At 31.5% G+C, this 13,138-nt stretch overlaps 1 protein-coding gene and 1 long non-coding RNA gene across 2 annotated transcripts; both read right to left on the reverse strand.

The window, feature by feature from the left end:
- Nucleotides 1–607: 607 nt before the first annotated feature.
- Nucleotides 608–1,506, reverse strand: LOC130512316 (uncharacterized). The gene is made up of 2 exons (XR_008945826.1): nucleotides 891–1,506; nucleotides 608–801 (listed from the first exon to the last, which is right to left on the reverse strand). It is a non-coding gene; the product is annotated as an uncharacterized LOC130512316 (long non-coding RNA).
- Nucleotides 1,507–5,960: 4,454 nt separating this feature from the next.
- On the reverse strand, nucleotides 5,961–8,222 carry LOC108858183 (protein NRT1/ PTR FAMILY 5.12). The gene is made up of 4 exons (XM_018632147.2): nucleotides 8,087–8,222; nucleotides 7,802–8,019; nucleotides 7,114–7,643; nucleotides 5,961–6,820 (listed from the first exon to the last, which is right to left on the reverse strand). The coding sequence occupies exons 1-4, from the start codon at nucleotides 8,220–8,222 to the stop codon at nucleotides 6,016–6,018; spliced, it is 1,689 nt and encodes a 562-aa protein (XP_018487649.1). The 3' UTR covers nucleotides 5,961–6,015.
- Between the last annotated feature and the right edge of the window lie 4,916 nt (nucleotides 8,223–13,138).

The raw sequence follows: 13,138 nt of genomic DNA on the forward strand, positions 1-13,138 counted from the left end.
GGACACATGGATCAAATTTTATTATTTCTAGTGATATAATCCTTCGATTAGTTTCAAATCGTAATAAATATTTTCAATTATTTTTAATGTTTTAATTTCTTAACTAAAAAATGTTAATGTTTGTTAATCTCCGTCAATAGTTTTGTAACAGAGGGTTGACCGACATGAACGGTATATAAGTTAATGAGTTAAAATATTAAATAACTAATTAGAAAGTTTACTTCCTGTTCAAAAATAGACTAGGGTCACAATTTTTTTTTAGTAACCATTCATGATTTGTGCTTTCCTGAAAATTACCCTCTCCATAACGCTTATTTAGGCCTGCGATTTCGGTTTTCCGAAACCGAACCGAACCGAAATTTCGGTTTTCGGTTAACCGTAATTTTTAAAACTGATTCCGAAGAAAACCGAAATTAAATTCGGTTCGATTCGGTTCGGAAGTCGGTTATTTTCGGTTTTCAATTTATTTCCGAAAATAACCGAATTTCTATAATAATTAGCAAAAAAAAATATTTTTTTCGGTTACACTCGGTTTTTTCGGTTTTCTCGGTTATCTTCGGTTTTTGAGTTAATTTAATTTTCTCGGTTATGACCTGTAAAATCCAAATTTATCAGCCAAAAAACATATACAGCAAAAACCAACATACATATTGTTCATCCTTTCTCAATGAAGATCCAGCATTCTAAATCTATGAATCTATGACTCAAATCTTATAAAGTTATAATGTCCAACAAATCTTATAATGTCCAACAAACAAAACAATAGAAAATTAAGGGTCACCATAATGCTTGAACTCCGACCTGCAACTTATTAAACGTAGAAAATCAGTAAAAAAGCAAAACAAATACACAAAAGAGACAAAACAATTGAGATAGATTGACATTATTACCTTTAACTCTAATGATGAGATTCTCTTGTAATTTACAGATCTCGACAATGAAAAAAAAATTTGAGACATTAGCCTCTTGTAATTTACAGATCTCAACAAGAACCCTAAATCTCAAATCTATCCAAACTCATCCTTCGATCCAAATCAAACACTAAGAGACACTCTCACACTGATAATCGACCCATCATTTAAGCCAAATCATTAGCCCCTATTGATTTCGACAGAAACCCTAAATGTCAAATCAATCACAAACTCAAAAAATACACATAACTAGAGAAGAGAGTGAAGAACTTACCTACACAGAACAGAGAGTGGTCGAAAAGATGGAAGAATCAGACGAAGAAGACGAGTTGCTAGGGTTGAGAATCCGACGAAGCTGCCGCTCGAGTTTGAGGACGAAAAGAGAGATTAGGTTTGTTTAGGTTAATAAGATACATATATATACCTAGGTTAAATATCGGTTAACCGATCGGATATCATGAACCGAACCGAACCGATGCACTAACCGAACATTTTGTAAAATCATTCCGATCGGTTTGCTCTCAATAACCGAACGATAACCGAATTTCATAATTTTCGGTTCGGTTCGGTTCGGACTGTCCGGTTCGGGTCAGAATCCCAGGCCTACTTATTGTAATTGGAAACACTAAACTAACTGTTCCTTCTATATCTACTTTACTCTAGTAAAATCGACATGTAACCTAGTCTTTCGTGTAATTCAATTGTCGTGCACGTGTGGTTTCTGGGCAGGTTTAAAAATAAGATTACACCATTTGGGACTTTCAGTTCTAGATAATTTTTCCGGCAATAATGTAACGTTTCTCCTGCTTCCGACCGGGGTTACAGAACTGGTGTAGTGGTGTTATGGACATATGTCTATTTATTTTAGATAATTCTAAGTGTTTCGTTACCGGTTTCAAGAGTCGACAGACATACTTCTTCTGTGAAATGCCACTTCACCCATATCTATATACTTCTACAGTTCTACTTACGGTCCTGTACACAAGGAGATGTAAAAAAAGGGAATGAGCAATTGGAAAGAGAAGGGTCTAGAGTGAAGTGACTTTAAACCAACTTTTCCGCATAACACTCTACACTACTCAAATCGGAAAGCATAATTGTTTAGCCACTACAATCAATCAATACAACCTAACATTCCTAAAATCATTTCTATGCACTTCTACCAACCTAGCGATCCAACAACACAATGAAATCAGTCACTGCCACACATAAACTCAACAGACTCGACCGACTCAGCATACATGATCGACTCGACTCTAGGCAACCTAGACGTAAGGACCTATGGCTCATTTACGGACCTCCCACCTCGTGCTGGCCTGACCCGGGGGTGCCACTCAATAGATTCCATCCCCCGTCTCCTAAATGACTACCCGAGTTGCTGCTCGTTGGTTCACCAGCTGGGTCTGCCACCTCGTCTCAATAGTCATAATTATAGCACGACTCGGCATTGACTCGATCTTATGGCGCCTTGCACATTTTATATTTGCATCTCACGGTCACCATCTGTTCACGGTCTTTTCACACATCGCCAACAAGTACCTCATGTTAGGCTACTGTCCCGTGGGATCCTGAGGGTACCTCATGTTAGGTAACTGTCCCGCAGGTTCACATCACATTTTATTCTAGACTCACACCTGTTCTCGGTGTTCCAAATAGGATAATATACAAATTCATTGACTCATTCACATTCACATTTCTCATTCACTTTTCTCATTCTCATTTCTCATTAACTCATACTCATACTCGTTAACCCTAACTTTAACCTTAACACATTCATTGAACGCCAACTGTTCTCGGTGCCTCACACAAGTCACTTGACAACCATACATACTTATACCAATCAACATTCATGATACCAATTGTAATATTCATTTACATTCGATACCAATTGTAACTCTATCACCTTAGCATTCACTTCTTTTTAACAACGTAGCTTTCATTCAACATTCATCCCACACAAGTAATCATCATAATCATTCATCCACATCAGCACAAGGCAGTTCGTTAAATCCTTTTAAAAGTGGGAAAGTTCTTATGCAACATGATCCATTCATCTATCACCCTAGCATCAATCATAATCTATCAACCTAACTCTCAAACATGGTCTAGTCAGACATAACACCAAAAAAGGATTATAGAGGACATGAGAAAAGACTGGGTTTGGATCACCTCACCTTAGCCTAGACCTGGATCTGGATCTTGAAACAAGAGATAAGAGAGATGAGAACTGGTCACCACCACCCCACACGGCCACAACCACCACCACCATTACCACTCTTCCGCCGGCGAAGAGAGAGAAAGCGGATGGCGAGGAGAGAGAGAGAGAGATGCATGCGAGGAGAGATAGAGGAGAGAGAGGCGGCACATAAGAGAACTTGACGGCTAAAGATTCCAGTTTCCGGAAATTCTCTACAGAGTTCCGCTTTAGTTTTGTGAATGAGACAAAAAAAAAAGACTGCCTATTTATAAGAAAGGGAGAGGAGCCCTAGGTTTAAACCCTAATGGGCTGTAGGTAAGGTCTTCTCTTTATTTAGAAAAATAGACCATGTTTGGGATGTTGCAAATGAGATTGTTGGAGAACAACATTGAAAAGAAGGGAAAAAACCTATTTCAACATGAATTTTACATGTCACGTCTTTTCTTTCTTAAAGTTTGTACTAATGCATAATTCATATTGATAAAAAATTCAAAAATACTACATAAATTTTATATGTTATGGTTTTTCCTTTCCAATTGTATAATAAGCATATTCCATATTGAACTAAACAAATATTCAAAAATACTACATAAACTCTCAAAAATACTACATAAACTCTCAAAAACCCATGCATGGTCTAAAGAAAAGAAAAATCATGGTCTAAAGAAAAGAAAAATCTCATAAATTAGAGAGACTAAAAACTAAACACAATAAATTGACACATAAATCTCAAAACTGAAAAATATATGAATCTACAATAAGAACACAAACAATCAATTTGACGTATTTTCAAAGATTATAAACATATAAGAATCAATACTATTAAAGTTGAAATATGCTCCCTTGATATATGTTGTGTCCAATTTAAAAAAAAAAAGATTTTTATATAACTGCATCTAATTATATCAAAACACTAACCATGTTATAATTTTTTCTACCAAAATCAGTTACGGTTTTTATGATCATCAATTAATTCACCAGTAACCAACAAATACAAAACTCATACACAAATACAGAGTACAAACTACAATCCCGTGTTCGAAAACGCGTCTAAGGTGGCGATTAAACGGCGTTTCAACGCTCGGCGGTGGCCAGCCACGGCGATTTCATCAAATTCATTGAAAAAAACGGATTCGTCAAAAAAAAATTCTTTTGTTTTTTTAGATGATAGAAATTGATTGTTAAGTAACATCTCTCTATGTTTGATGCATAAATGATACGAAAACTGTAAAAAAGTTGATATGTTGTATCAAAACGTTTGTGCGGCGGCCATTAAAATCACAGAGAAGTTAAAACCCTAAAAGAAAGAAGACAGAGATATTATAACTTTGCCATTAATGAAAAAATAATTTAAAAAATGAATAAAAAGATTACCAGACTTCGAACCCTGGACGTAACATACGTGCAAGAACCATATTCCACTAGACTACGAGGAATCTTGGTCAATAGGGCCGTAACGTATGTTTATATAATGTTAAGGTTTTGGATAAAAATGTTTTGGATAAAAAGCATCCGAGAGATTCGGTTAATGAATAATATTTTTAGTAATATTTCAATCATATAATGAGTTATATTTCTTCCAATTAATTAACATAAGCTGTTATTTTTTTATCTTCTTTTTTACGTGAAACACATAATTTTATCTCCTAATGATTATCGAAATTCTTAGTAATTATTAAAAAAAAAATTACACATATATGATTACAAAGAAACACAGATATGTTTACAAAAAATATAAATATGATTACAAAGAAAGACACAAATATGAAAATTAAAATTCTAAAAAAAATGTACAACAAAAAATATTGAGGGTAGATTAGATTTAAAGAGCATTTAAAAATATACCAGGACGGGTCATATTTTCTAACCAAAACAAAATTGAAAACCTGCGGGTTAGCGGATCAGCGAATAATAAATAATATTTTAGTAATATTTCAATCATATAATGATTTATATTTCTTCCAATTAATTAACATAAGCAGTTACTTTTTATCTTCCTTTTTAAGTGAAACACATAATTTTATCTTCTAATGATTATCGAAATTCTTAGTAATGATTAAAAACAAAATTTACACATATATGATTACAAAGAAAAACACAAATATGCTTACAAAAATACAAATATGATTACAAAGAAAGACATAAATATGAAAATTAAATTTCTAAAAAGATATGTAAAACAAAAAATTCTGAGGGTGGGACAGATTTAAATAGCATTTAAAAATATACTAGGGCGAGTCATATTTTCTAACCAAAAGAAAATTGAAACCAGCGGGTCAGCGGAGTGAATTTGACCCGTAATCCAGCATTAACCGTGAGTATATGAGATCAATTTTAAATTGTTATTATTTAATAAAAAATATTTTGATTAAATTTTATACACAAATATGATTAAAAACATACAAATACAATCAGAAAGAAAGAAACAAATATCAAAAATTAAATTCAAAATCTAGTGAAACATAAATTTGTAGATCAAAATTACCTGCTAAAAAAACGAACATCATTTCAATCGCAAGTCGTATTCGCAAATTCGCAAATCGGTTCAACATGTAAACGAACAAGACCTAAATAAAACTGTCGCCAAAGTAACCAGCAGCATCAGCGACAACTCTAGTGTGTCAAATAGATGTGACCGGAAGTTTCGGTTGTCGTCGGAAGAGACAAACGGCACGTTGAAATTTCTCTCTACCTTTTAATAGTTTGTTCGGTTGTCCCTCTCGTGGGAGAAGAAAACGAACAATGTTAAACATTTGCGATCCTGATAATATTGATTTTTTATACCAGTTTTACATCAATACCCGTTGACCAAAAAAAAAAAAAAGAAAGCTCTAATAGATACCATTCATCATGACATTTTTTATTCATCATATCTCTCTCACTGTTTCCAATCAATTTTACTCAACTTTATTCCCCATGATCGTCAGAGGGTTTAGTTTGGGTGTTGTAGACGTACGACTTGGAGAAATAGACAAATGAAACGAAAGCAACGGAGCTGAGACAAGCAAGTAGCCAATAAAAATAATCAAGATGTGCCTGGTTCAGGTTAGTAGCCAACCAACTCACTTGACCGGACTGGCTAGTGGTTCTCTCAATAACCAATACCAATATGCTACTCAAGAAGTTGCCTATGCCGATTACGCTTAGGTATAGAGACAGTCCCAAGCTCCTAAGCTCGACTGGAACCTGGCCGTATAAGAACTCTTGTAAACCAACCATAGCGAAAACTTCAGAGACTCCATGGAGAACGTACTGCGGAATCAGCCAGCAAATGCTCATTGGAACCGTGGCTTTAGGTGAATCTACTAGGCCGTGATGTTGAGCGGTCTTGAGTCTTTTCATCTCGACCAAAGCAGATATTACCATAGAAATAATTAAGAGGAAAGAACCGATGGAAATCCTCTGTAGCGTTGTGATTCCTGCTGGTTTATGAGTGATTGATCTTGCGAATGGAACGAATAAACGGTCATAGATTGGGATGGAGACGATGATTGCTAGGCTTATAAAGCATTGGATTGTCGCCGCAGGGACTAAGAACCCTGATGTGATTGATCTGTTCATCGTGGATCCTTGCACTGTGAAGAAAGTAAAAGTTTGCGCATAGATAATGCCAAATACCAAAGAACACGTCCAAATTGGAACGATACTTAACACAGCTCTTGCTTCCTCAATTTCAGATGAATCACAAGATATTGCTGCCTTGTCCAGGAATCTGCATTCGCCAAAGATTGTATTATTTAAAGCCTTTTTCCCCTAACTCTTAAAGAAAGCAACGTCAGATTGGTTCAAAATACATTTTTCTTCTTTTTAAATAGAACGTATTAAATATTGACTTTATAAAAAAAGTAGTTAAACCTAAACGACAAGACGGCTTTATTTAAAATTTACAAAACAAAAAAATGACTGGATAATCAAAATAGTGATTTAGGTGACAAAACCAAACAGTCAGTGGTTTCATTTGAAAAAAAAGAAACGCAATATAAACCTAGTAAGTATTTGTATTACCCGAACTTGTTCGAACTTTCGATAGGCAGAAGATGCAAAATGTCGTCTGAAGAAGTCTCTCCTCGGTTTTTAGCTGCAGCGACGAAAACACGACCAATTCTAACAAAGGGGTTACCATGCTTTCTTCCTTCTCCTCTGGTGCTGCTGAAGCGGTAAGTGTTGGTTCCAAGTAAGAATAAGAAGAGAGCGAGCACCATGGAGACACATGGAACTCCAAATCCTAAAACCCAACTCAGATTCTCTTGGATATAATTAGAGACAAACCGAGTAATTAATATGCCAAATGATATTGCAAAATACAACCAGTTAAAATAAGAGCTTTTGGCTATGGACTCTTCAGGATCTTGTTCATCAAACTGATCTGCTCCAAAAGCTCTAAGACATGCCTTGAAGCCTCCTTCGCCTAGCGCTATTAGATAGAGAGCACAAAAAAAGATTGTCACTTTGACTTGGGAAACGCAGGAGACGAGTGCTTCTTGCTCTTTACACATAGAAGGAATGGTCGCCGAAAACGTGAGCAGTATAAGTCCCTAAAATCAAGATTGTACAAAAAGAAAAGAAATATTTATATATATAAATATATTAGATATTCTGTAATAATCGTAAAATTTCAATGAGCAAACACGTTCATGGTGTGTTATTAGCTCTCTTAGAGGTAGTATAAGAGGAAGTTTACTAGTTTATTTACCAAGATATAGAAGGAGCAGGTTACGAGGATGGTACAGAAACGGCCGAGAAACGAGTCGGCAATAAAACCCCAGAAGAGAGGCAAAACAGCTGCGGTTCCAACCCAGAGGTTGACATTTGATGCTGCAGCCGCCGTTGGCTCCCCTAACGGCCCCGTGAAGTAGGTTATGAGATTCGAGGCTATCCCGTAGTAGGCGAACTTCTCCGTCATTTCAGCACCTGCCGGAATATTCTCTTTATTAGAAAAAAACTGAGAAGGTTGGAGAAACAAAGATTAGTAACTTACCCATGATGAAGCCACAAGATCTCCATCCACCAGAGGATGATCTGACGGATGGTTTTCCTCTAAAATTGACGGAGCAGTCGACAACACCATCTGAAAGTGTAGTTCCGGCCTCAATACACGTTCCGGATATCGACATTGCTCTTATCAGGTTGTTTTAGAAACATTGTAATAGATTAAGACTATTTATAGATATGTTTAAGAAATTGTTAGGTGGTAACTAGACAACATGGTAGACTAGGCAGATTAGTCACGTTAGGCCTATGCGTTATTAATTTATTTTATATATTTTTACATTTACATAAGATGTTTCAGTTTCTGACTTTAATTATAATATTATTTTGATGGACTATCAAAATTAGATATTAAAAACAAAAGAAATAAACAAATTGTGGACATGTACTAACATTATTAATTTATTAAACAGATATAGACTAATTCAGATTGATTTAAACTGATTAAAAATGGTTTAAACCAATTTAGAATAGTTTAAAACTTATTAGAATTGCATAAACTGATTTGAATCTTATAAATCAAATTTTATTAAAATTGTTTAGGTTAGAACCAGTTTGCCGCCCATGCAGGGACATAGGCTCCGCCTTGGCAGAGACATAGGCCCTAAACCGTTTTAAAAACCATTTTTAGTGATTGACTCGGCAGCATATGAGCTTTGGTTATACTGATTTTTTTTTTTGTCGATAGTTTTACCGACCTTAAAAATTAGAATGTGACTGAGCGTGATAATCACGAAATATCAATAGTCACGCAGAAACAGTCTTTTAAGGTTCATCATGTCAAATAAGTGATGAGAGAGAGAAAAAAAAAAAAAAAAAAAAGTGATGAGAGAATTGGTATAATAAGACACATCCAACTTGAGTTGTCCCAATAGAATTTAGACATTAGAAATTAGAGGATTATGAGTTAGTTTAAGGTCAATACAACTAACCCTAACAAACTGAATTATTAGTTAAGTTAAATTGTTTTTTTTTTTTTACATTTTAACATAAAACGCACAAACACTCGTTAAGGATAGTTGAAAGGATCATTGAGGAAAAGTCGTCAGAATCTTATAATGAAAAAGAATTTAGCTAATAAGAGGATGCATATCATTTTGTTGCACAAAAAAAAAGAGGATGCATATCATTTTTAAAAAAACTCTGATGCCTCCACTACATGTTCGAGCATTCCTCTTCTTCTGCTTCATCATTAAAACCAAAAGATGTTGCAGAGAAAAGCATACAATGCAAATTAATGGTGGTGGGCCAGTCACATCCTATGGTGCACCGGGTCTGATAGAACGGAAACAGGGACTGGTATGGAAACTGGAAAAGGTAAAACTAAAAATTTACAGATACAAATAGGACAAGGATAAAAAAAAAGGACAAGGATACGTTTATAATGTATAAAACTAGATTTTGACCCGCGCTTTTAAAGCGCGGGTTTATTTTCCTTTATTTTTTTTTAAATTGACAAATATTTAATAAGTGTCATATTTTCATATATTTGTTTTTTTATAAAAGACTTAAGCTTTTTATCTTTCTTTATCGTGTTTCATTTTAAATGAGTATAGGCCTAATCACAATATCCGGACCCGAAGAACCAACCCAAAACCGACCCAAAAATCAGGGTCCCGAACCCGATCAGACCCGGGGTAAATATCCGAATGAATTCTAAATTGCTATATCCGAAGAACCGATCCGAACCCGATCCGAACCGAGAACCAAATGAGTACCCGAAGATACCCGAAATGTGAATATATATCTAAAAATATATGTTATAATTATATTTATAATTATTTTAATATTTTAAATTAATATCATAAGTTAACTATAGTAGTCATTTTTAGTACTTTTGAGTATTTTTGGATAAAATATGATAGTTTGGATAAAAGTTTATCCAAAAAAACTGTATAGAATGAATATTTTTGGTTACTTTTGGTTACTTTTGAGTAATTTGGATACAAAAAATTGAACTGAATCGGATACTTTGGTTACTCTGAGTATAAATAACCGAACCCGTTTTAGATATTTTGGTTATTTGGTTATTTTTCAGATTCTTATGCATGAGAACCGAACCCACCGGATCCGGAAAGATCCGACTCGAACTCAATCCAAAAAAAAATAAAAATTGAATCTGATTTGTTAATCGGCCCAAATGGCCCAAAAGAGATGATGTGGGCAATGGGCTGGATTTAAAAAAAAGATCCAATATAGATTTGTTATTAATATTACTTGATTGCCCTTAATGAAATATGCAATGTTATTAAAGAAAGGGGTATTTTTAGTAAAAAAGCCAATAGGATCCTGCTTTAATAGTATAGATATCTATAGATCAGTGTTTAAAAACCGGATCGGATCATGATTCGCTTTTATTACTGATTTTGGGTTGAGTTAAAAAATTGGATTTGAGTTAAATCGGTAAATCCTATCAAAATCAGTCTAACTCACTAAAACTGGTGACCTGGTTCAATATTGAAATTCGGTTCTTAAATTCAAATAAAAAAGTAAAAAATTACAAATATTAAAAGATTTCATAAAATATATTGTTTCTTTAATATATCTAAATACATTAGTTTTCAATACATTTTTGTATTATTTATGAATGTTAATTTTATTTTGATATCATTTTTAGATTTTAACAATGATATAAAGTTTTATCAAAATAATTTTATAGTTGTATATATATATATACATAATTACTTACTTTAAAATTATATTAAACTAGGTGATTTTCCCGTGCTCATGCACGGATATAAATATTTATAAAATAAATATACTATAATAATTGATTGCTATATACTTTTATTTTAAATTAATTTATATTTTTATGCATAATTTATATTAATAGCATTACAAAACTTTAATTAGACACATGATTATAGATATGTTATATCTAGTCGACTTTTTTTACAGTCGATTAAATTATCATCTAGATATATTGGATTACATTTATTTCTCTGAATTCAACTATAATATTTTTTATCCTAAATATATTAAAATTTTGATTAATTTTCTTATTTGCATTTAGATTGATTAGTCGAGTCACTCATATTGTGAGTATATTGAGTTACATATATTCTTTCAAATTGAAACTGAAATATAATTATTTTTATTTTTATGGTTTACGTGGTCGGACTAATAAAATTAAGTGTTTTAAAAATACAATTGATAATTAAATCAAATTAATTTTATTTATCGTTTAAATGTGCATATATGATCATAATATTTATGAAATTATATGTTCATTTAAAATATATATATATTAGAAAATAAAACGGTGATCAATAGGAATTTACATACATAAGTAACTGATACATTTTTAAAAACATTCATGAACACATATCAATATTTAAAATAATTAAAATATTTTATAAATTATAAATAATTAGATTTATTGAAAGGTAAACTATTTTTTTTTAATAATCTAAAAATGAAAATTCATATTTACTTTGGTATTTTAATAATGGTTATATTAAACCCCACAAACATAAAAACATAAAATTTAAAAGCAAATTTAGTATTAGGAAAATATTTATTTGTAATAATGAAAAATATAATATATCTACCTCGTTAAATTATGTACTGTTATGTTATTTAAAATATTTTATATTTATTTGATCAAAAGATGTTTATCGTTAAAAAGATAGTTTTTAATATCTCTTAAAATAATCAGAAACAATTGTGATTTTATTTGAGAAATAATATTATATAAGTAAAATATCATTTATAGATATCTGTTTCTGTAATTGAAAGATATTATAGTCAACTGAATATATGAAAAATAAATAAAAATTTCAATAATACTAATTTTAAACTATTTTTAGTCAATTAAACATATATCAGTTTATGTTACTTAATTATTTTATGTAATTATCTAAAAAAATTAGATAGATATATTAAAATATTTCTATTACTTTGAAAAAATATATTATGTATTCTTTAAAATTATGTTTTAAAATAAATAATATTTCTTTTTCTAATATCAAGATTATCTTTCTGAAATTAGTTTTTATGAAATTACATTTTATACAGATATATATATATATATTTCATATAAGAAACAATAGATATAAATCAAGTATTTTATTACTTCAAAAGTATATTTTATGTTATTTAGAAATATTTTTAAAATAGAATATTACTATCTTGTTAAATTTCCTTTTTAATGAAATCATATTACATATAAATATATTTTCGTTTTTGAATTCGATTTTTGAAATTTATAATTTTTTCCTTTTTAATATATATGTTATATGGAAATTGTTTTAAAAAAACTAAATAAAAAACAATAATAGTATTTAAATGCAATATTTTAAATTTATTAAGGGTATCAATGTAATCAACCATCGTGAGAGTTAACGTGAACGCGACACATAGGAAACTGACTTCTCAAATAATATTATAGAGATTTTAAAATCCGATTGAACTAGTTTAACCATTGACTATCTACAATGCCAAGTCAATGTCTGGTCCAGTCCGGTTTTCGAAATATTGTCATAGATTCTTTTTATTTTTAGATGAATGTCTCATAACCACATATCAAGAGAAAACATAATTTCCCCGGTGAATTAAGTCGTGCTTATTTGTTTACCCACGATGCTTTCGTGTATGCCATAAATAAAATCTTTGCTTCGACAGCATTTTAACTTAAATTTTAATTTTGTTGCCAAAATTTTTTTGATGATTTTTAGTTAGGACTTCGGTAGGAAACTTTATTAATTGTACTATTCCAGTTTGAATTTAGACATGAGTAACTTGATATCTTTGAGAAATTCTATATAACAACACTTTTTATTGTATTTTCACAAAATAGCCTCAAAATGAAAGTGACAAAAAATATTTTATTAAATGGTAATTATGCTACTCTTTCTGTTTTTTTATGTAAGTAGTTTTCGATGAATGCACAAAGATTAAGAAATATATTATTTATTTTTAAAATAGCATTTGATTTATAAATTAGGTATAGTTAAACCAATCATAAATAAGTTTAGATTATTTGATTAGTCACACTATATCAAGTAAAAATAAAAATTGCATAGAATAATGAAAAACTATT

This window comes from Raphanus sativus, chromosome 5, assembly GCF_000801105.2.
Source record: "Raphanus sativus cultivar WK10039 chromosome 5, ASM80110v3, whole genome shotgun sequence".
Lineage (NCBI taxonomy): Eukaryota > Viridiplantae > Streptophyta > Magnoliopsida > Brassicales > Brassicaceae > Raphanus > Raphanus sativus.